We start from the raw sequence: 20399 nt of genomic DNA on the forward strand, positions 1-20399 counted from the left end.
TTTCAGACCAAATTGTAGCCAATTATGGTTTGACCCTATTTATGAAAATATTAGAGGCTTCGCATTTTACTCCTCTGTTGGAGAATATAATAGTGTATTAGTTTACTAGGACTGTCATAACAGAGTACCACAGATTGGGTGGAAAATTTATTTTCTCACCGTTCTGGATGTAGAACTACAAGATCAAGGTGCCCATCAGTTTGTCATTTTCTGAGGCCTTTTTCCTTAGCTTGTAGATGGCAATTTTCTCCCTCTATCTTCACTTGGTGTTTCTTATGTACATATCTATGTCCAAATTTCCTCTTCTGATAAAGACAAAAGTCATATTGAATTAGGTCCAACCTGAAGGAACTTATTTTAACTTAATCACTCTGTAAAAACCCTATCACAAAATGCATTCTGAATTACTAGGAGTTAGGACTTGAACAGATGGATTTTGTTGGGGGCACAATTCAAACAGAACAAATAGTATCCTGGCTGACTCAGAAGAAGGACAAATCTGAATCATCTCTTGCTAGCCTTATTATTTTCAAGAAAGTACTCATATAAAAGACTGCATGTTTCTCAGGATCCTGGAGGGATCAGCTAAAAGTCTTTCATTTTCAGCAGTGCCATTGGAACTGAATGATAGTGCTTGTGTATATGGACCTAAGCTTTGGAGCATGAGTCAAGAATCATTTACTCTTGACTGAAGCTGTCATAATCTACTATTATTTGGAATATAAATCCTGCCTACTGTAAAAAGATTGAAAATGGTATATAACTTGAAACATATGAAAAAAGAGAATGATCATATGAAACATCAAGAACAAATAGATGTTATCAGTTACCTGGAAAGAGCTAAATATTATAGTTTGATCCTTAATTATTTCCTGGATATTTTTGGAAACAAAGGAAGACAGAGAAATATACTGAGATATGTCATCCTCATAGACTGTTAAAAGAAAGCAGGCAAGCTTGCCTGGAGAGTAAAATTTTCCCTGGAACTAAACACAAGGAAAAATTTATTGCATGAGACGTTTCACAGAGACTTGAGTGAATTAAGAGTGTCAGATGTTGAACAGGGATAGTGGATCATAAAATAGACAATGTCTTCAAATAGGTTTAATGCAATCAATTATTTATAACAAAAAGTCCTACAGCACTTTAATGTTATAAGGGGAACATTTGGCATAATTCATATCTTTTGGGAAATAAAATCCTTAGAAAACCCCTTTCTCTTTGTCATTTTGGACTGACTAATAGTGAGAGAAAGAAATGTTGAGATATTGAGTAAGCTACCACATTATAGCAAAGCCCATTAATGAGTCTTTGGACGTGCTATGGCATGTTTAGAGATGAGCTGGGTTTAGAGGCTGGCTTTTCAAAAGAAGAGGCAGAAATGTATCTTTTTTTTTTTAAATTTTATTTATATTGTTATTTTCCGCCTCCTTTTCCCCTCTCCTCTACCTCCATCTTCTTTTCCACCTCCACCTCCTCCTCCTTCTCTTTCTTTTTCTTCTCTTGGCTCCTGAGACATAGACTGGAAGAGATGATCCATGACATGACTGAGGAACCAAGAGCTGTGGGGCTCTCAAGAACGGAATTCTATGTATTTGGTGTAGCCAGCCCCCAAGATGGCCTCCCAATGAACCTGGACTCCTGGAATTCATGGCTTTTGTAGTTTCCTTCCACATTGTATCAGGGTCAGTCTGTGTGACTAATACGACACAACAGAAGTGATAGTAGTCATTCCAAGGCAAGTTCATTAAAGTCACATAGCTTCCTGCTTGTTATCTCTTATCCATTTTCTTGGATCACTCACATTGGGGGAAACCAGCTGTCATGTCATGTCATGAGCAGCCCCATGGAGAGGCCCATGCAGTAGGGCTTCCTGCCAGTAGTCACTGAATGAAGTTGAAAGTGGGTTCTCCAGCCTGTCAAGCCTTCAGATGACTATAGCTTGGGCTGATATCTCACTGAGAGACCTTGAGCCAGAACCACTCAGTTCAACTGCTCCCAGGTCCTTAAGATAAGGAACTTGTGATCCAGTTCCATGACCCACAAAAATTGCCAAATTTTGGGGTGATTGGTATACATTCAATTTAAAATTATTTACATTGCTACAATGTGAATACATTCTCTCTCTTGCTGAGATGCCATCTGCTCTGAGAAGCTTTCCCTGATGGTTCTATCTAAAATAAGACCCCTTACTGTCTTGGGCATTCACTTTCCCCTTAATTTATTTCAGTTTTCTTCATAGTCCTTACCACTACATGATAACCCATTATATTTCATTTGTTCATTGTTTGTCTTTCTTTAATCAAAGAAAGTTTCACAAGGGTAGGGAAATGTCTGTTCTGTTCATATTTTCAGCACCTAAGAACGTGCTTGGCACATGTTGATGTTCAGTCATATTGGTTGAGTAGGTTAAATGATTAACTAAGTCTTGATAACTCTTGGCTCACAATGACTGAATTCTGGGAAGAGCAGAGCAAGCAGGAGAATCCACTGAAGAGATGAGGACCTGTTAAGTGCAGGATTAGCCAGAATCCGAGGGAGGTCGGTAAATGGAGGTGTCAAGTAGTCTCTGTTACTTTTCAGAAATTTCCTGGGAAGAGAAATAATAGACAGTGGTGACTCCAGAATTTCTAAAAAGAGTTTGGTTGGGAGGCAAATCTGGTTAAAGATGAATTCCTATAGCTTCTTATGAAAGCCTGAGAAAAACTGAGGTGTCCATGCAAAGAAAGTGGCTTGATGGAGGGTTGGCTAGAGCCATTTTGTATATTATCTGTTCAAATTGCCAGTCCAATCAGATCCATGAATGGAGTCCCCTCATGAGCACAACAGTACTTTGAAGTTTTGTCATGTACATAACACAGGAAATAATGTCTGACTTTATTTTGTAGTCCCTTCCAACAAACCTAGAGCATGTTTCAGTGAGCTTGGAGTCATCTTTGATTGTTCTCTTTGTCTCTCAGTCTACATCCAATCTGTAGTTAAATCCTTTTGGTGTTCTCTTCAGAACATACCCAGGATCTGACCACTTCCCCCAAACCCTGGTGGAAACTGCCTCATCTCTCAGTTAGATTGCTGCAATAATTTCCCAACTAGTCTCACTGCTTGTGCTTATTGTCACTTGAGTCTGTTTCCACACAAAACCAGAAGGCACCCTTTAAAACATAAATCAAATGCTATCATCCCTTCTGTTTAAAATCCTTCAGTCTTACTCAGAGTAAAAGCCAAATTCCTCACAATGGCACCAGCTCCCCACAGCTGTCCCCATTACCGCTCACATCCCACTTTCCACTTTCTTTGTCCCAGCCATGCTGCTCTCCTTGCAGTTCTTGGAACAAACTAGCAGGGTCTTTGCTCCTGCCTCAGGGTCTATGCATTTACTCTTCAGCTGCCTGGAATGCTATTCCTCTCTGGACATCTGCCTGGTTACCCACACTGTCTGTTCCCTCACCTCTTTTCTGACTGTTCTTTTAAATATTGAAACCACTCCATGCTGCACTCCCTATCCCCTCTCCTTGTTTTATTATGCACCATAAAACTTCTCATCTTCATCCCTATACGCATTGTCATCAATACACACACAAATATCATTAATTTTATTAATTTTTCTGCCTCTAATACACAACTGCTTCTCAAACTTTATTCTGAGGATCCTATTAAAAAGCAGAGGCTGAATTCTTAACATCTCAAGTGTTGTTGATGCTGCTGGCCCAGGGACCGACCATATTTTGAGATTTAAGTTTTTAGAACTGTGCTCTCCAATATAGCAGTCACTAGCCACATAGGCTCACTCAAATTTATCAACATGAAATAAAATTTGATTCTCAGTTCTTCAGTCACAATAGCCATGTTTTAGGTACTCACTAACCACATGTGACCGGTGGCTATCCCATTAGCACAGATACAAAACATTTCATTACCACTGGAAGTGCAATGGGATAGCACTGCTCTAGAACTATTCTGTGTAGTATGGTAGTCACTAGCCATGTGCAACTATTTAAAATTCAACTAATCAAAATTCAATGAAATGGAAAATTTAGTTCTTTATTTGCACTAGCCACACTTCAAGAACTCAATAACCATACATAGATAGTGATTGCTATAATGGACACCAGAGATACAGAACATTTCTATCATTGCAGAAAGTCCGGTCGAATAGAATAGAATATAGAATTTAAGCTCCATGAGGGCTTAGACATTGCAATTGTCTGTGTGTCTTGTTCACTGTTCTATCTTCAGTGCCCAAAACAATAGAACCCGTAGTGGACCTTCAAGAAACATTTGTTGATTTGAATCAAATGCCATTTATACTTTGGTCTTCCCTCAATAGATGGGAGTGTCTTGAGAGAGGAATTGTGATTGCTTTTTGTTATGTCTCCAACTACTATTGATAGAAGACCATTAATAAGCATTCCCTGAATGGAATGTTCAGAACACTTTCCACTTTCCAGCTCCTGAGGGGTGAATGTGCAGGAGGACAAATTGCAAGCTGGAAACTGGGCACAAGCAGAGCTGTTACACTCTTGCTTGTGACTCTAGTCCTTGGCCAGAAAGAGAGAGACAGAGAGAGAGAGAGCTCAGGGGTGCCGCCTTTTATAGTTTCACAGAAAAATTGCTCGTCTGCTGTGGAAACCAACTCCCTGGTATCACTGAGCTTGTGCAAACTCTGATCTGAACAAATACACATAAAAGTCTTTTCCCCTTTCTTGCACATGACTCCACACACCGAGATATGTCATATTAAAAAAAAAAAAAAAAAAAAAGATGCACTTCATTCTGAAATAGAAGTGTACAACATGCATAGCCAGGCATTACTTTGATGTCTTAGTTTCGCATTTTCAGTGCTTTGTGTCTTTCCACAATCAGAGCTAACTGCTGTGTCAAAAAGAAAACACTAAGAGGCAGCACATACAAAAATTCAATTGTGTTCTTTGGAAATTGTTTCCCTAGAATGCTGGCTACTTCTGATTATCAGTGGTATTCATCCTGCTATATTTTTCCAGAAAATAAATCTGACTATGGAATTTAAAAAATCAGTACAACAGACACATTTCACTACTACCACATTGGAAAAAATATTGTGTTTGGCAAAGGAGAGACTTTTGGATGCCATCAATAAATACCCTCATCTTTGGTCCCAGTAACCAGAACTGAGAAGAAAATCTAGGCCATGAAGTCCTGTCTGCATCCTAATTCAGATGGGTTATTTATCCCCCTGGCTTTCTCCTATAGCGTTTCAATTTTATTGCCTGAGTCAAACATCGTTTTTGTCCTTATTCCAACATCAGTAGAATATCTTTATTCTTTTACTTTTTTTAGTTGGCCAGACTGGCAGGATGTAGAGTGATTTTGATTAAAAAAAAAAAAAAAATGAGGGTAGATGCAGCACTCAATAGTTTTGATAGATGTGGCTCCACTCCTGTTTTGTCCTGTGCTTTGAAGCCAATGTGTCTCCTGAAGCTAGAGAAAATACTAATTAGGTGAAAATTTCAAGAACACCAGAAACTTTAATGAGATGGCATCAATGCTGGGTACTCCTTGACCAAATACATGTAAGTATCTCTCTCTCTCTCTCTCTCTCTCTTTCTCTCTCTCTATCATCTATCTATCTATCTTTTATATGAAAACTAGATCACCATATAAAATATGAACAATGACAATACTTCTAAGGAGCCTGGACCCTTTACTATTGCTGTTGTCATATCCTCTAATACAGAAATAAAGTGATTCTTCCAAACATGAACGGAAAAACAGTGGCAGAACCAGAAAGCAAATTCTAGACTGTTAAATTAGAATCTAACAATTAGTTAACTTGATCGGATCTGACCATGTTATGAAAAGTTAAAGGCAACCCTTTTTTTGTGTATCTACAACACAGTAGAGTTGGTCAGTGTATCTGTGTGTGGGGTCTGTAGGGTAGGGCTTTCTCTTGGTACAGACCACACTGAAGTTCTGCTATCATGGACTTCCAATGCTAAGAGGAATGCTTCTGTAGACAATGATGTTATTTTAGAAAGCCCCTTGGATACATCCAAAATGCTGAACCAAAGTAAATTCAGAAACACTTAAAAATTTCTAATAAAGAAGATATGAATGAATGAACTGCATTTGGGCTGAGTCTTTTTGGTATTTCTCCCAGCTTAAGGTTGCAGAGATTTTAGGAATGTTGGGAAAGGGCCTGCAAGAAGTTCTACTCCTTATTCTGAGTCTGCTAAGGTCAGAAGGATGGTGACTGAAAGAGGTTTTCTGGAGGTGTTCAGATGTGAACAAATTTTTCTAAAGTTAGCTGCCTGAGGTTAACTTACTCTAATTTATTAAACAGACTCTAATTTATTCATATACTAATGATATTTTGAAATAAAATCAATATCAAGAGCATTTCTACTACATAATCCACACGTATTAGACTCATTACAACCATTACGACCCTAAAAAGAAAAGTTCTTTTTCAGTCACAGAAAGCAGCAGTTGTTCTCATGGCATAAATGAACTGAAATGTAAAATCTAATGAAAATCCTCTCAACCAAAGTTGGAACACTTCTAAAATAAAATTAATGCTTAAAAAATTCAACTCTTTGTATTTCTAGTCCATTTCTGGACATATAAAAACAATGTATTGGAGAAATGAAAAACAAAACAAAATACCTACAGATTCCTTATTCCTGTGATATTCTACCAGGAACAAACATCATAAAGAACCTTGACACATTTCTCTTAAGTGGCCTTTTGAAATTATTCAACCACATGTACTGAAGTGCTTACCTTTAGTTTAATAACAGTTTTCAAGAGGCTTGCTGATAGGTACTAATCCTTTATGTAAGGGGCCCTGGATTTTGACAGAAACAAAATTTACCATTTGAGATGTTGCACAAAGCAGGACCATCCAGGAAAATGAGGAAATTCTGAGTGATCACTGAACATCGACAAACAGATCATGAAGTATGTTAATAGTTTTGGGGTAACAAACACTGCACAGTTTGAGTTCCCCTGCCAGGAGTAGGGTGGAATAACTCTGTGGTCTTCCAGAATGAATCTCGTTATATGTCCAGGATTGTCCCCAGAAATGCTCTGTCTCTGACAAATTAACTCTTGCATTCTGACAATGATATTTTCTGCTGGACGTTACACTATCCACCCTTAGCAATGTTGCCTGAAATGTTCCTTGAAATCACCACAGACCACCTGAAACATATCCTGAAAATTAGTACCACATAAGAGTGGTCAAACCCACCTAGTGCAACTAGAAAAAAATAAGCAGGACCCAAGCCTGAATTTGTGTTTCATCCATCACCACAGAGATCTCAGTGGGAAATACTCTACAAAATGAGGTAAATATATGAAATTTGCCTCCCTAAGGTAGAGAAATAGTAACCTTAAGAAAGGTTTTAAATGTTGCATTTGCTATCGACATAAGAATTACCGAGTATTTCTTAGTTTCAGCTAAAGGAGACTTTCCTGTAATTTTCCCAAGGCCTTTCTTGGATTCCAGCTCCCCACAAAGTGTAACATTGGGTTCTAAGGCCTGCAGAAGACTTTGTAAGGAGCATAATATGTTGCATTGTTTAGAAAATCAGATAAGAAAGGTCACTTTTCTTCCTGGCCCAGACAAGCTATTGGCTGTGAAGAATTAGTCTTTGGAGCCCTGAGGCCACAAGGCCAACGAATTTAGGGTGAGGGAAGTTAAAGAAACAGAAACATTCAGCACCTGAGAAAGTGTGCTTTTCTTTTTATAAAAGCAAAAGGAGTTGTTACGTCACATGATCACCCTGAAGGTTATTTGGCCACATGGTTTTGGGATTAAGCACAAGTTTTAAAAGGAAGGGAGACTCTCCTGTGGCAGTGTTTGTATTTCCTGTGTGCACTATTTTTAAAAGAAACATTACACACAGAAGCCCCAAGGCGACGGTACCAGTGAAACAATACCAGCTTGGAAATCGGAGGTGACTCTGGTTTTCATTATGTGAGTGAGAGGTCATTATTTGAACGTTTCTCTCTTTTTCTTTAAATCCACAGCCTCTTGGTCTCCAACCTTCCAGTGGGTCCATGGTCATTATTCTTTAGGTGTTTTAAAATTATAAATGTGGTGGATGAGAGCCAACTGGAATCTCACCGTCTGACGAGCTAATGGAAAGCCTTTGCTTCAGGGACATCATTCATAAAGATCAAGTGTGTCATAAATCACATATTGGTCTGTGGTTGTAAGGAGAACAAGAGAAATGGTCTGAATTCTGCCTTTCTGGTTCTTCTACTAAGACAAGGATCTGTTCAGAAAAATGATCTCTTCAGGGACTTTCCCTAAGTGGCAAGGGAGCATGAAAAACCAACAGTTCTCACATTTCTCCATTATCAGAAGGTGGGAGTGCAAAATGAGGAATTGTACAGTTGAAATCCAAAGCATTTGTGCAGTTATTCTGGAAGTACAAAAAAAGTGAAATTATACAAAGGTAGCTGAATCTACTTCAGTCTCCAGCTCCAAAAGAACGGCTTTGAGATAAAATGAAGAAGGCTCTTTATCAGTTCTGACAGTGCTGTCCCTTCATCGACATTCTATAAATGAAAAAGTCCACGATAAATTTGTTTAAATGTTAAATGTAAATGCCCATGAAGAATACATTCATGGAGGGAAATCTGGAATTTTTTAAAGCTTTGTTTGTACAGGACGGCTGTGTTCGGTAGTGGTTGGTAGACAGTGTTGGTAGAAGACTGGAGAAGAAGGAAGGATCAATTGCTGGTTAATCTTTGTGATTAGAAACCCTCCGTCCCGTATCTTTTCATGAATATCTGGAAATGAGCATAATAAGCCTACTCTGACTTTGGGAGACATTTGGGCATCTGAAAAATCATGAGGATAGTTGCCTCTGACTACAGTGAAACAGGGATTAAAAGCCTTCCTATCACACTTTCTAATGGCTTTCACTGTTTAGTTTATTGTCACTGTGGGCAGATAATTTCACATTCACAACCTTGATAAAATTTGAGGTTTCATAGAACCCATCCTTAGTGGGTTTACAAGTAAAATCAATTTCTTGACGATTTTAATGGCTACCTAATCAATCTTACTTGGACTAGCTACTATTTTTTAAATTACTGAATAGTCTAGTTTGCAATAAAAGGACATGGTAAGTTGAAAAACCTCAGTTATTCTGACCATTCCCATCATAAATTCATACCAATTACAATGACAGAAAAGAGCATCCTGTTAGCTGAAGAATCCAAGGATCACGGAAGGAGGGAGCTGCTGTCATCCTCTCTCTGAGCTAGCTTCTCGGGAAATCATGACTGTAGATTCACAGGTGTATGGCGTGTTTAGACTGTTTCTGCATATGCTGTTTGGGAGGATAGTCAACCTGATTTCAGGCTCCTTAGAGTTTGTCTAAGAAATTATGTTTCAGTGTTGTTTTCACAGAATGTCCTCATCCTTTAAAAACAATATTGTGTGTATGTGTGTGTGAGAGTGTGTGTGTGTGTGTGGGTGGGAGAGGGGAGAGAGAGAGAGAGAGAGATTATATATATAGGGATTGGGGGATGACATTAGAACAAAACAGAATTTGCTATTTCCATATGACTAACTCAAGGCAATGACAAAGTCAGTGTTAATTTATGGTAGAAATTACTCATTTAAACTCATCAAATACAGTCTCCCTGAGTGGGCTCCATGGATGCTGTTTCAGATGTTGAAGTGCATCATAGTTTGTGATGCTCACCCTGTCTGAATTATAAAATCTAACTCTAGGGTCTTCTTTGAGAAGAGTCTTTGAGCTTTATCCCTAGCTTCATATGGTAATGAAAATTATCTTTTTGGTGAACTCCATGAGGGCAAGACTCACCGTCCCAGTAGGGTCAGGCACATTGTAAGTTCTTAGCCCATACTCATTGGATGAATGAATGAATGCTGTTACTCACTTTATATTTCCCTCTCTACCCTTCAACTCATTACATGCTGCTATAGTTGTTTGATCTGATTTACATTTAGATTATGGATACTATATCTTATTCACCCAGATTCTATCACAGTTCCTGGTCAATAAACCTTTGTTAAAGAAGTTGAGGGTTGCTGAGTACCATCTGCTCCTTCAGAAGAAAGTGATTGGTACTCCCTGGGAATTCTTTGTTCATGAAGAATGATTTTAATTTTTAGTCTTTATCATATGTTCATCATCACATGGGCCAGGATTGAATTCAGACATACTGATCTCATCAGTATAAAATTCAGTAGCTCACTGGTTGTAAGGGGCAACATTCTACAATATGAAAATGACTAGATTTGGAAATATTTGGGTCAAAGTTTTATTTTTTATTGATTCTTCATGGCTGTCCTTTGGTACCAAAATAATGCTAATTGTTGACATCTGAGCAACAATTTAGAGCTTCAAGGTAGCCTTTGTGGATGATTCATGAGACTGGCATCCTAGTTGCAGATATTTCCTGGGATAGTTCTTCTGGAGATGCCACACATGTATTGTTGACAGGAAGGGATTGTGTCACATTCAGTTCCCAAATGGAGAGATTCTGTTCATGCCGTGTGGTATCAAATGCAAGCTGATTGCTAACTTTAGAGAAAAATAAACTTTACCAAATGGACTTGTGGCTTTAGGAGATGGTGATGCACTCAAAGGAAAAAGGAGGAATAATCGCCCGGGTGCATTCCTGGATGGGGTGTTCCCAGTCTGAGTGTCTATGAAAGTATTTCTTCCTTGTGTGAACAGCTTTGCCCACCTGGTGGTCACCTTAATACAACCCTCTTAAGTTGCTCTTTGGACAACTGAAGCTGTGTTTAGGCAAGTCCCAGTGAGAGTACCAACATCCCCCTGCCCCTCTCCTTCCTGGAACAGTAAGGACCACCTCCGATCCATGGATCAAAAAGAACAAACCATTTGGCCAAAAACATATGGAAAACCAATTAGTTTCACAGATTTTTCTGCATGAACATTATCACTGCAATGTTTACCTAGACTTTACATAGTCTCTCTCCCTCATCTACTGTCTATGCAGCATTTCATCAAATTAATTCTCTCTAAACTAATCATGGTTGGCAGCTATTGAACAAATGCCCTACTTTTGGCGATTTCTCTGTGAACATTTAGACATGGTAAGCAATGGATTATACTAGAATACTGTATTACTTTTCCCCTTAAAAAAATATATATATATATATATTTTTTTTTTCATGTTGCATGCTGTTGGATACCAAACTGCTTGAAGACTTTTTATAATTCTGAACAAATGTCAATGTAAAGGGAAAATGCATTTAATTTACTGCTAGCCTTATTCTGGGATATTGACAAGACTGCATGGGGCTACCTCAAGTTAATGCTACAAGGAAGTTAACAGTCCTATTGGCTTATATGCGAGTCACTAAGCAGTTAACATAGAGTGAAAAAAAGGTTGAGGCCAAATAGTTTTAAAATTGATATCTCTTAAAACCTTTTTATTTGCTAAAGATGAAATTTGCCTTTCATCTCTCAGTACGTGCTTTCTGCCATATTGATTTCACAGATCTAAAGGTTTGAGTGAGTAGAGATTTGGCATTTCTCTTTTTCCAATGGAATGATAAGATCAAGTTTTCATATTATCCTTCCAGGTTTTAATGCTTTAAGATATTTATTTATTTGTTTATTTAATTAGTTGTTTATTTTTAACTTAGAACAACTAATGGTCAGCATAATTTTAAAGATTTCTCCAATGTTTGTAACCAGTGCCAGGAGAAGTATAGTTAGGTGCATGGTTACTTACCCATAATTCTGAAATCTAGAAAGATCTGAAAAAGAAGTTTTTTTTTCATTATGTTTGGCACAAATTAATTTGATGACAGAACCTGACCTGAAGGGATGCAAGCTAAATATAGTTTGCAATAATCTTATGCGAAATGTTAACAATTTGATGAAGAGTGCTGTGTCAGACTCTGCTGGGGGGGTTTACAAAATATGCCATAGATGGCTTCCTAAAATATGAAAAATTATGAACTCCAAAATACATCTGGTGGCAAGTATGGGTTAAGGAATTGAAACCTGAATTAAACTAGAAAGCTAAAGACTTTTCACTTACTTGCTAATTTTCAGCCAAAGTCATTGAACCAAGGGAAATGACAAAACTATGGATGCAACTTTACAGGGACAACAGCTGCAGTGACCTGGGTTGCTTTCTACTCCAACATAAAGCAAGTTTCTTGCTCACTTTTGAGTGTCCTATCTGTACACCATGCTCTTCCAGTCAGGACAATAAATGAGGCTTGACCCAATTACCAACATATTGCTTTATTTCTTGGTGGTAGTAAATTAAGGCTTTCTAGATTCATACAGCACGCAGTGATTTGAACATTAGAATTAAAAAAAAAAATAACAACAACAATGAGCATTCAATTTAGCAGAGACAGGAAGGAAGCAATGTTTTCAAACAGATAAATTTCCTAGTGAGGCCTTTTGTTTGGTCTCTAAAACTCTGCTGAGCTATTTCCCCAGTAACCTCTGTCATAGATTCACACCCCAAGGGGAAGCCGGATGGAAAATAAGATTGGGGAAAAGGGAGAAACTGGGAAAGACAGTATGTGCTGGGCAATTAATATGAAAGTTGGTTTTGTCTCATGTTTGGAAGATAGTTTAGATGATGCGGTCAGGTGGTGGTGATAAAAATATTTGTATTAGGACTCCCCTTCTCTGGTTCAGGGTACCATTTCAGATCTCCCTTCTCATTCCAGGAGTATGAAAACAGCTCACTTGAAGAACCCAGTGCCAAGGGTTAGAAACAATCCTTTGTGACTCTCAAATTCTGAAACTTTAGACAGGGTGACAAGTCACATAGCAAGGGAATGCTACCTTCAACCCCTTTTATGTTTTAAACTCTATGGCTATCACTAGATACCATCCCCAGCCAAACAATTCATTTCTCTCCGTGGCCTTGATTATTGCACAATGTTGACTGGAGAAAAGACCATATTTCATATTATGCATGAAAGAAACCTCCTGGGAAGACGCCACCTCACTCTATCTCCTTCCCAGCACAAGACAAAGGAAAGCAGGGAGCCTACAGTGGGGTGCAGTTGTCGAGCTGTGTGTAAGCTTGATCTGAAATAAATTCCATGTGCTTGCCTTGGAGATACAGAGGTTCTGGGTTTGGATGGTGGACACTTTGAGAAAGAAAGGATGAAGGGTTTGAATAGTGATGGAGAGGGGCGTGGCCAGCATATAATTTGGGAAAAGTCATGTGTTTATTAATAATTAAAAAAGGCAATCAATTTCATGAAAGTAAACAGTGGGATTTCTTCTGGCATCCTGATTGCATATGAATGAGGCTAACAAATGGATTTCTATCCAAATAGGACCATTTAGGATTCATACTGGGCGATAATTTTAATATTCTATTCCAAGCGCCTGGATGGTGAACTAGTGCCAAAGCCTTATCAATGTGTGCCCTCTTCCATTTGTCTGGCATTTTCGAGTGAAGAATATTTGAACACCTGGAAGCCTGCCCTGCATTCTTTGACAAAGAACACGCAGACAGCCACAGGGGAAGGCACACAAGGTGTCAGTCTGCACGATTAAACACTATGACTTAACCCAACAGGCTCCATGTGGTGAGGTCTGGATGCACCAAGACATAAATATATGGGAAAAGTAGAAATGTGATCTGAATGACAACGAACCGAGGTGTCTGTTCCTGCCAGCTGCAGGGCAGATGTGGCTGATGTAGGCCACATGTGCACTGCAGGACACCTGCTCTTTTGGGGCTTGCTTGTTAGTTAAAAATCTGTGAGGGTCTTTCCTCCACTTGAAAACTCTCCATTTGAAAGATCAGCTTGACTGGGGGATGTGGGCTTTGTTGTGATTAGGAATTTCTTGATGGTGTGAAGTGGGCTGATCTAGTAGGGTAGGAGAAGATGCCCAAGAGATTCACCCATCCAAACAAAATGGATGGGGTGATACTCAGGTTGGAATGAAGGACATAAAAGACACTGGTGTTGGCACTTCTGAATCTCCTGAAAGCATCCATAGAACTTATACTCTTGGAAGAGGAAGTAGATACCTCACATGCCCTATGCCAAGGCACTTCTCTGTATTGACATCTGTTACCTCAGTTCTAAAATGGGCACGAAGCTAATCCTCGAGCTGGATGGCTTCTGAATTAGTGCTGGAAGCTGAAGCCAGAGCGGTCAAATGCTTTACCCCAGATCACAGAGCTAGTTGGTGGCACAGGTGGGGGCATATGCAGGTCTCCTCCTCCACTGTGCTGCTTGGTGCAACCGATTCTTTAAAGAGCTGGAAGCACCAGGTGCTGTGACATGGATCTAACAGGAATTTGCTTGGATGTGGGATTGAGAGTGTGGTTTAGGCCAACCAAGCAGTTTAAGGAGGAGGGGGTGTGGAGAGCATTATTGCAATGACTTGTTGTTGCTATTGGAGGCAGAGGGGTGGGGGAGTGAGGAATGGGGGTGTAGAACTCTGCAAATGTGGTCAGGAGGAGAGAGACAGAGACGGAAAGGGGCGTTTCCAAAGCCACTGAATCAGTTTTCTGAGGTACATCTTTTGTAAGAACAGAAACAGCCTGCCTATGACCTAACCAACGCAACCGTTTACTGGAATAGAACTTTGTCCTGCCCACCCCACCCCCTTCCTTTTCATGACCTCTGCTGCCCCCGAGAAATCAGACAAAAATAAAAGCCAGATGCCTAAGAACCTTCCTGGAAGAAAGAGTTGTTATGAGTGGGTGTCGGTGCTTACATATGCTGCTTTAGAGAAACACATTTCATTCTGTTCATGTTTGTGTGAAAACAGCGCCGGGGGAAGCTGTCCCTTCAGAAGAAGGCAGGGTTGGTGTGCTCAATGACGCAGCGCTTGCAGTGGCGTTTCACAAACCGCAGGGCCTCCACGGACACCTCGCAGTCCTGGACGTTGAGCAGCTGGAGATCGAAGCAGTTGGCCGCCACGATCTGCAGGCCCTGGCCCGTGATGCTCTCGCAGGACTTAAGGCTGAGCCGCTTGAGATTGAAGCAGTTCAGGGCCAGGCACTCCAGGCCCGTGTCGGAGACCAGAGGGCACTTGCCGATGTCCAGGGACTTGAGTTTGGTGCAGTTCTTGGCGAGGTACTCCACGCCGTGGTCCGTGATGCCCTCGCAGCCCCTCGCGTTGAGGTAGCGCAGCTTGCTGCAGTACTTGGCGACATAGCGGATGCCCACGTCGGTGACCCGGCCACAGTGCGCAATGCTGAGGTACCGCAGGCGGGACTCCAGCTTGGCGATCTCCCGCAGGCCGAAGTCGCTGACGAAGCGGCAGTCGCTGACGCTCAGCTCCTTGATGGACGTGCAGTAGATCATCAGGTAGCGGAGGCCCTCGTCGGTGAGGCGGACGCAGCGGCGCAGGTACAGGTGGGTCAGCTGCGTGCAGTGCGCCGCGATGGTGTGCAGGCCCTCGTCCTCCAGCACGAAGCAGTCCGTCATGTCCAGGTAGCGGATGGAAATCTGTTTGCCATGCAAGGGGGACAGTTTAATGGAGGCCTCCCGGGTCAAGCTGATGCAGGTCACTTTGGAGCACCCTACATAGAGAGACAGAACACATGCTCAGAGCAACTGCAGGGAATGGGGTGGGGCTCGTCCTGCGTGGGGGCGTTACTGATTCCTGCAGCCCAGCCCCATCCCCAGGCTACCCCTTCCCTACTTGTCCCCTACAGAGAAGGAAAGCAAGAATGGGCTCTCTGCGTTCATTGATTTTTTTTTGTTTTTAACTACTCTGATTATCTGGGTTCAAGGGGATTCCAGGGCTTTAGAATCAGAAAGACCATGGTTCCGATTGCTGACCCATAACTAGTTGCCAGACATTGGGTAAATCAAGCCGAGTATTTCCTTCGTCTTAAAATTGGGATGATGAGATTCCCTGAAAGGTCGCTGTGAGGAAAAAATGAGACACTTTTGTAAGTATCTTGCCTTGGTGCTGGAATGTTCTGGGAGCTCAGTAAAGGTTACTTCTTTCCTGCAATGGTCTGGTAGCTATCTGGTCCAAAGAAGTATGATACACGAGAGAAGGCTTGGCCCTGACCTTGGTTTGGCAGAAGGATCTCTGATTGGGAGTCACACATGGTTCGAGTTTATTTTTTTATGGCCTTGGGCAAGACGCTTAACTTTTCTGTCTCAAGACTCTCCTTATAACATGGGAATGAACAGCTGGTGGGAGATAATGAGGATGCAACCAGATAATGGATAGGGACATACTTTGGAAACTCGATGGGAAATACATGTAGATATTAGTCTAACAAGGTGACCATCTGGGGATTCAATTCCACCCTGCTTGGTGAAGGAAGAATAATTGTGTCATCTTGATTATAGTTCTAGCCCCTCAGCCAGTTTCCCTGCCCTGCCTCACCCCCGACCTTCTAGACTCCTCACAGCTGGCAGAGAGATTACAGAAAACAGAACTGCAATCGTGTCACTCTGCTCAAAGCCTTTGAATGGCCCCTCTCATTCCAGTGTAAAATATAAAGTCTCAGGGGCCTCAAGGACTTGCATTCCGTGCACTGTGCCCTACTGGCCTCCTTGCCACTCTGAAGACTCCTCAGATGCCCTCCTGCCTCAGTGGTGCACTGGACAAGGCTCCCTCAGATCTCTCTGGGCCCACCCCCACTTTCTTAGGTCTCTGAGCACATGTCAATTTACTAGACAAATCTTCCCTGATCACCCTGTATGAACCAGTATCCCTGTCTGACTCCCATTCATTTTCAGCACTCTAGGTCACTTTGTGGGATTATATATTTGTTTGTTCACTTTTGTATTTGTTGTCCCCACTCTGGAATGTCAGTTCCTGAGAAAAGGGACTCTGGGCTGTTCACTGCTGTATCTCTCATACCTGGTTCACAGCTACTGCTAAGTATCTGTAGAATGAATGAATGAATAACCTGTAGAGTGAATAGAGTCTTCCATAGGTATATCAGGCAGGATAATCCAATTTGCCACATTTAAATGTTCTCCGAACTTCAACCCTGGCTGATGTATATCTATACTGAAAAACAGTTGTTCGTTTTAGTATAATGCCTTTCAATTGTGTTGAATTATGAAGTTTACAAAGTGTTTTTATAAACATTTTCTTACCTGATTTTTAAAACAATCCATTTTACAGATAAGGAAATTAAATTCAGGAAGATCTATGCTTAGATGCCTCTTTAAAGATTGTTTCTAACTCTTCTTCCCCCAAGAATATGAGTGTGTATAAATTATATACAAATTTACACTATCTATTATATAAATATTATTTATATATTTATATACACTATATGAAACTCATTTCACTATATAATTCAGTTCACTATATATTACCACATAAAATGTGCACAGTATATTTTAGTATGCAAATATAAATATAGAATTGCTATGAATAGTCTATATATTATATAAATAAATGCATTTGTATATATAGTTCATTACACTGCATAGACCGCTCACTTTCTCTGTTGTACCCGAATTCCTCTGGCAGGTCTTAAGCCAGGTGCCTCACCCTGGGCACCTCTGGGCCTTGTTGCTCACATACTATCCCAGGCTTCCAAGAAGCTGCATAATGGTGCTAACTGGGACTTTCCTCTTACCTCTTGGCAGGCTGCCCAGGAAACTCGCATAAAATTCAAGTCCTAGGAATAACGTGGTTCAGAAGCCACGTACTACCAAGTCAGAGAACTTCAGGAAGGAGTAATGCAAGCAGTGCAACACTGGAGAACAAAGATGTGACTTGTCAGGGTGGCCCACGCTGCTCCAGTGGGCTCTGTGGTTTTGCAGAAGGTGTTGGTACCCCTGAATTTTGGCTTTGAAATCTTCCTTTGTTTTAAGTTTCTTTTACTAGATTAACTGTAATCCTGCTTATACTGCATTTATATATCCATAGTAGTGGTTGCCCATCTCTGATACCTGTGAAGGCACTTTGTTTTTCAAGAGTTTATAACAAACTTTGTTTCTAATATATCTATAATATCTAGCAAAATCTGGAGAAGATATTGTATTTGGTTCAAAGAAATATATGTTTTGTTTTTGAAAATTAGTTCCAAATTTAATGAAATACTGGTTTAGCTCAGTTTTGGTAAAGAAACTGTTTTGATATGCTTATATTTTAGATCAATATTTTTTCATCTTGACTTTAATTCTTACAGATTTGCTAAGGTTGGGTTGAAAAGAAACTGGTCAGTGACTCCATAGGTAATGTCTTTGGCTAGTTCATGCATTCACACATTACAGACTCAGGGAGCCTTAGAAAGCACCCATCTAACCTTCGTTTTGTAAAGATGAGATGCTCAGGCTCAGTGAGATTGTTACTTGTATAGCTGCCTGGGACAAGGTTTCTCGACTCCTGATCCACTGTTGGTTCTGTTTCTCTGGAGAACCCTGACTAAGCATTTATAAAAGGTAATATGTGATAATTAAAAAAACAAACAAAACAAAACACCCAAAAACACTACTGCTAGTTATAGTAATTTTCAATGACTTAATAAGACAGTCTTCAAGGTGGGCATTTTCTGATTGCTGGGAACAGGAGAAGCAGTCTTATGTCCTTGGGGAGATTGGGGCAGGGATTAAGATCTAGACCAGCAATGAGTCTTCCACAGTCAAGCTTATTGCCTTTGAGGAGGTGGCCACTATCAGAGCCAGCTGTAAGAACCAAGGAGAACAAGACACAGACGAAACCACCTATGGCAGCCCTCTGGCTGCTCCCTGTATCAACATAATTCCTAGATTCTCTCAGAAATGGAGGACACCTTTCAGAGGTAGTGATAACAAATGAATCCTTATGGCTTATTGGATCTTTCAAGTCCATCTACCTGAAAATCCCTCCTCCACCCCCAATATTTGAAATATTGTCCTCTTGGTGAGTTACAGATATGTCTTGTTTTGGTCTCTATGTACACATATCACAGGAGGGCTTTGGGAGACATTCGAGGACCTATCCAAATATGAGTGGACCCACAACTAGTCAGACAGGTATAGAGGAAGGGCATTGAGACTTATATACCAGTTAGCCACATGAGCTAAGCAGGACCCACTCACTCAGGCTAGAAGCCCAGGTATTTCCATTCTCAAATAGCCAAAGTAGTCTTTGCACTGAATTTCAACAGGACTGCAACAGACAGGGCACGATGATCTGTAGCCTGTATTAAAGTGGCATGGGGAGTCCCTCTAATGAAGATGGGGATTCCAGAAATAAATCATTTTCTAATCAGAGGAAGGAAAAGAAAATGAGATGTTTATCAAAGAGGTCCATAATGCCCAGAATCTTAGACTGTTAGAGTCCAATCCCTTGTCTTTTTTTTCTTAACTGAGGAGGAAACACATCTAGAGAAAGCTGTGAATTGTCCCAATTCACAAGGTTTTGAAATTAGTTTCCACCACATCATAATGCTTTCTCTTTCCAGAACTCCTTGGAGGAAAAATGTAAGGAAACCTCTCCGTTTCCTGCTTCATTATGCCAATGGCTGCTCATGACTGAACATACGGTTACTATGGTTTTGTACTGAAGCCAGCTGAAGAGGGGAGCAAAGAGTTGCTTGCCAGCAAGGGAAAGAATCTGCAAAAAATAATTGACTGTCATCTGAAATATTTTCAGATGTCGGCTTTTGAAAGAGAGAGCAAGCTGAGAGAGCTGGCTTTTACTTCGGGTTTTTTTGGAGGGTATCATTTACCTCAGATGCTTGTAAATCCCCAATTCTGTTTATTTGCCAGTCAGAGTGGTTTTTACTTTTTGACCCCTCCCCCACTATCCCTGAGGCTGTGGCTCATGCTGTTCATTTCTTTAACTCCCTGATGCATCTTACACATTTCAGCCTCTCCCATGTTCATCTTTTCACTGGGCAACAGATGAGATAAAGAGAAGCTGTTAGTCTGGCCGGATCCACATCTGGTGCCAAAGTGTGAGTTTGGGTTTTAATTCTTCCTGCCTGAGAGAGGTTTTTGAGCAAAGCAGACATGCTGGGATTTCTCTCAATTTTTAAAAGATCTAAAGGCCCCACTCAATAGGCCTTACCTTTGCACTGTGTAATTGAGAATGTTGCTTAAGAAAGATACAAAATCAACCCACAGGAGAGGAGAGTTGGGGTGAAATACAAGGAGACACTTGGCCAGGACGGATTTTCTCCAGTGTTTGTGAAAGGGCACAGCCCACAACACAGCTCTTGGGTTCCACAGAACAATAACCGTGGGCGTAGGGGCAGTTTTAAACTACCTGTGCCTAGTTAGATAGATACTGGTTTCTATTTGCCTGTGATTAGATACTTGGTTCCCATTCTCTGGTTGCTCTGAAATAACTATGGGAGTTACTGGGAGAAAAGATACATAAAAGTCATGCTAGCTTGGGAGTGACAGACAAAAGATGCCTCTAGTTCTCTTAAGAAGTTGACATTGTCTGATGAAGAGATACCTCTGGCCTCTAGGAGTCTGCACCTTC

General features: G+C 40.6%; 1 protein-coding gene across 2 annotated transcripts in view; it reads right to left on the reverse strand.

The window, feature by feature from the left end:
• Window positions 1–12824: 12824 nt before the first annotated feature.
• The window catches only part of FBXL7 (F-box and leucine rich repeat protein 7), a 370400-nt gene continuing 362825 nt past the window's right edge, over window positions 12825–20399 (reverse strand). The window contains exon 4 of one of the 2 annotated variants that reach the window (XM_036279622.1): window positions 12825–15522. In XM_036279622.1, coding sequence (XP_036135515.1) covers window positions 14786–15522 — 737 coding nt within the window. In that variant the 3' untranslated portion in view covers window positions 12825–14785. The remainder of the gene's footprint in view (window positions 15523–20399) is intronic. The other variant, XM_036279623.1, reaches the window with a different exon arrangement.

Source organism: Molossus molossus, unplaced genomic scaffold (assembly GCF_014108415.1).
Source record: "Molossus molossus isolate mMolMol1 unplaced genomic scaffold, mMolMol1.p scaffold_m16_p_3, whole genome shotgun sequence".
Taxonomy (NCBI): Eukaryota; Metazoa; Chordata; class Mammalia; order Chiroptera; family Molossidae; genus Molossus; species Molossus molossus.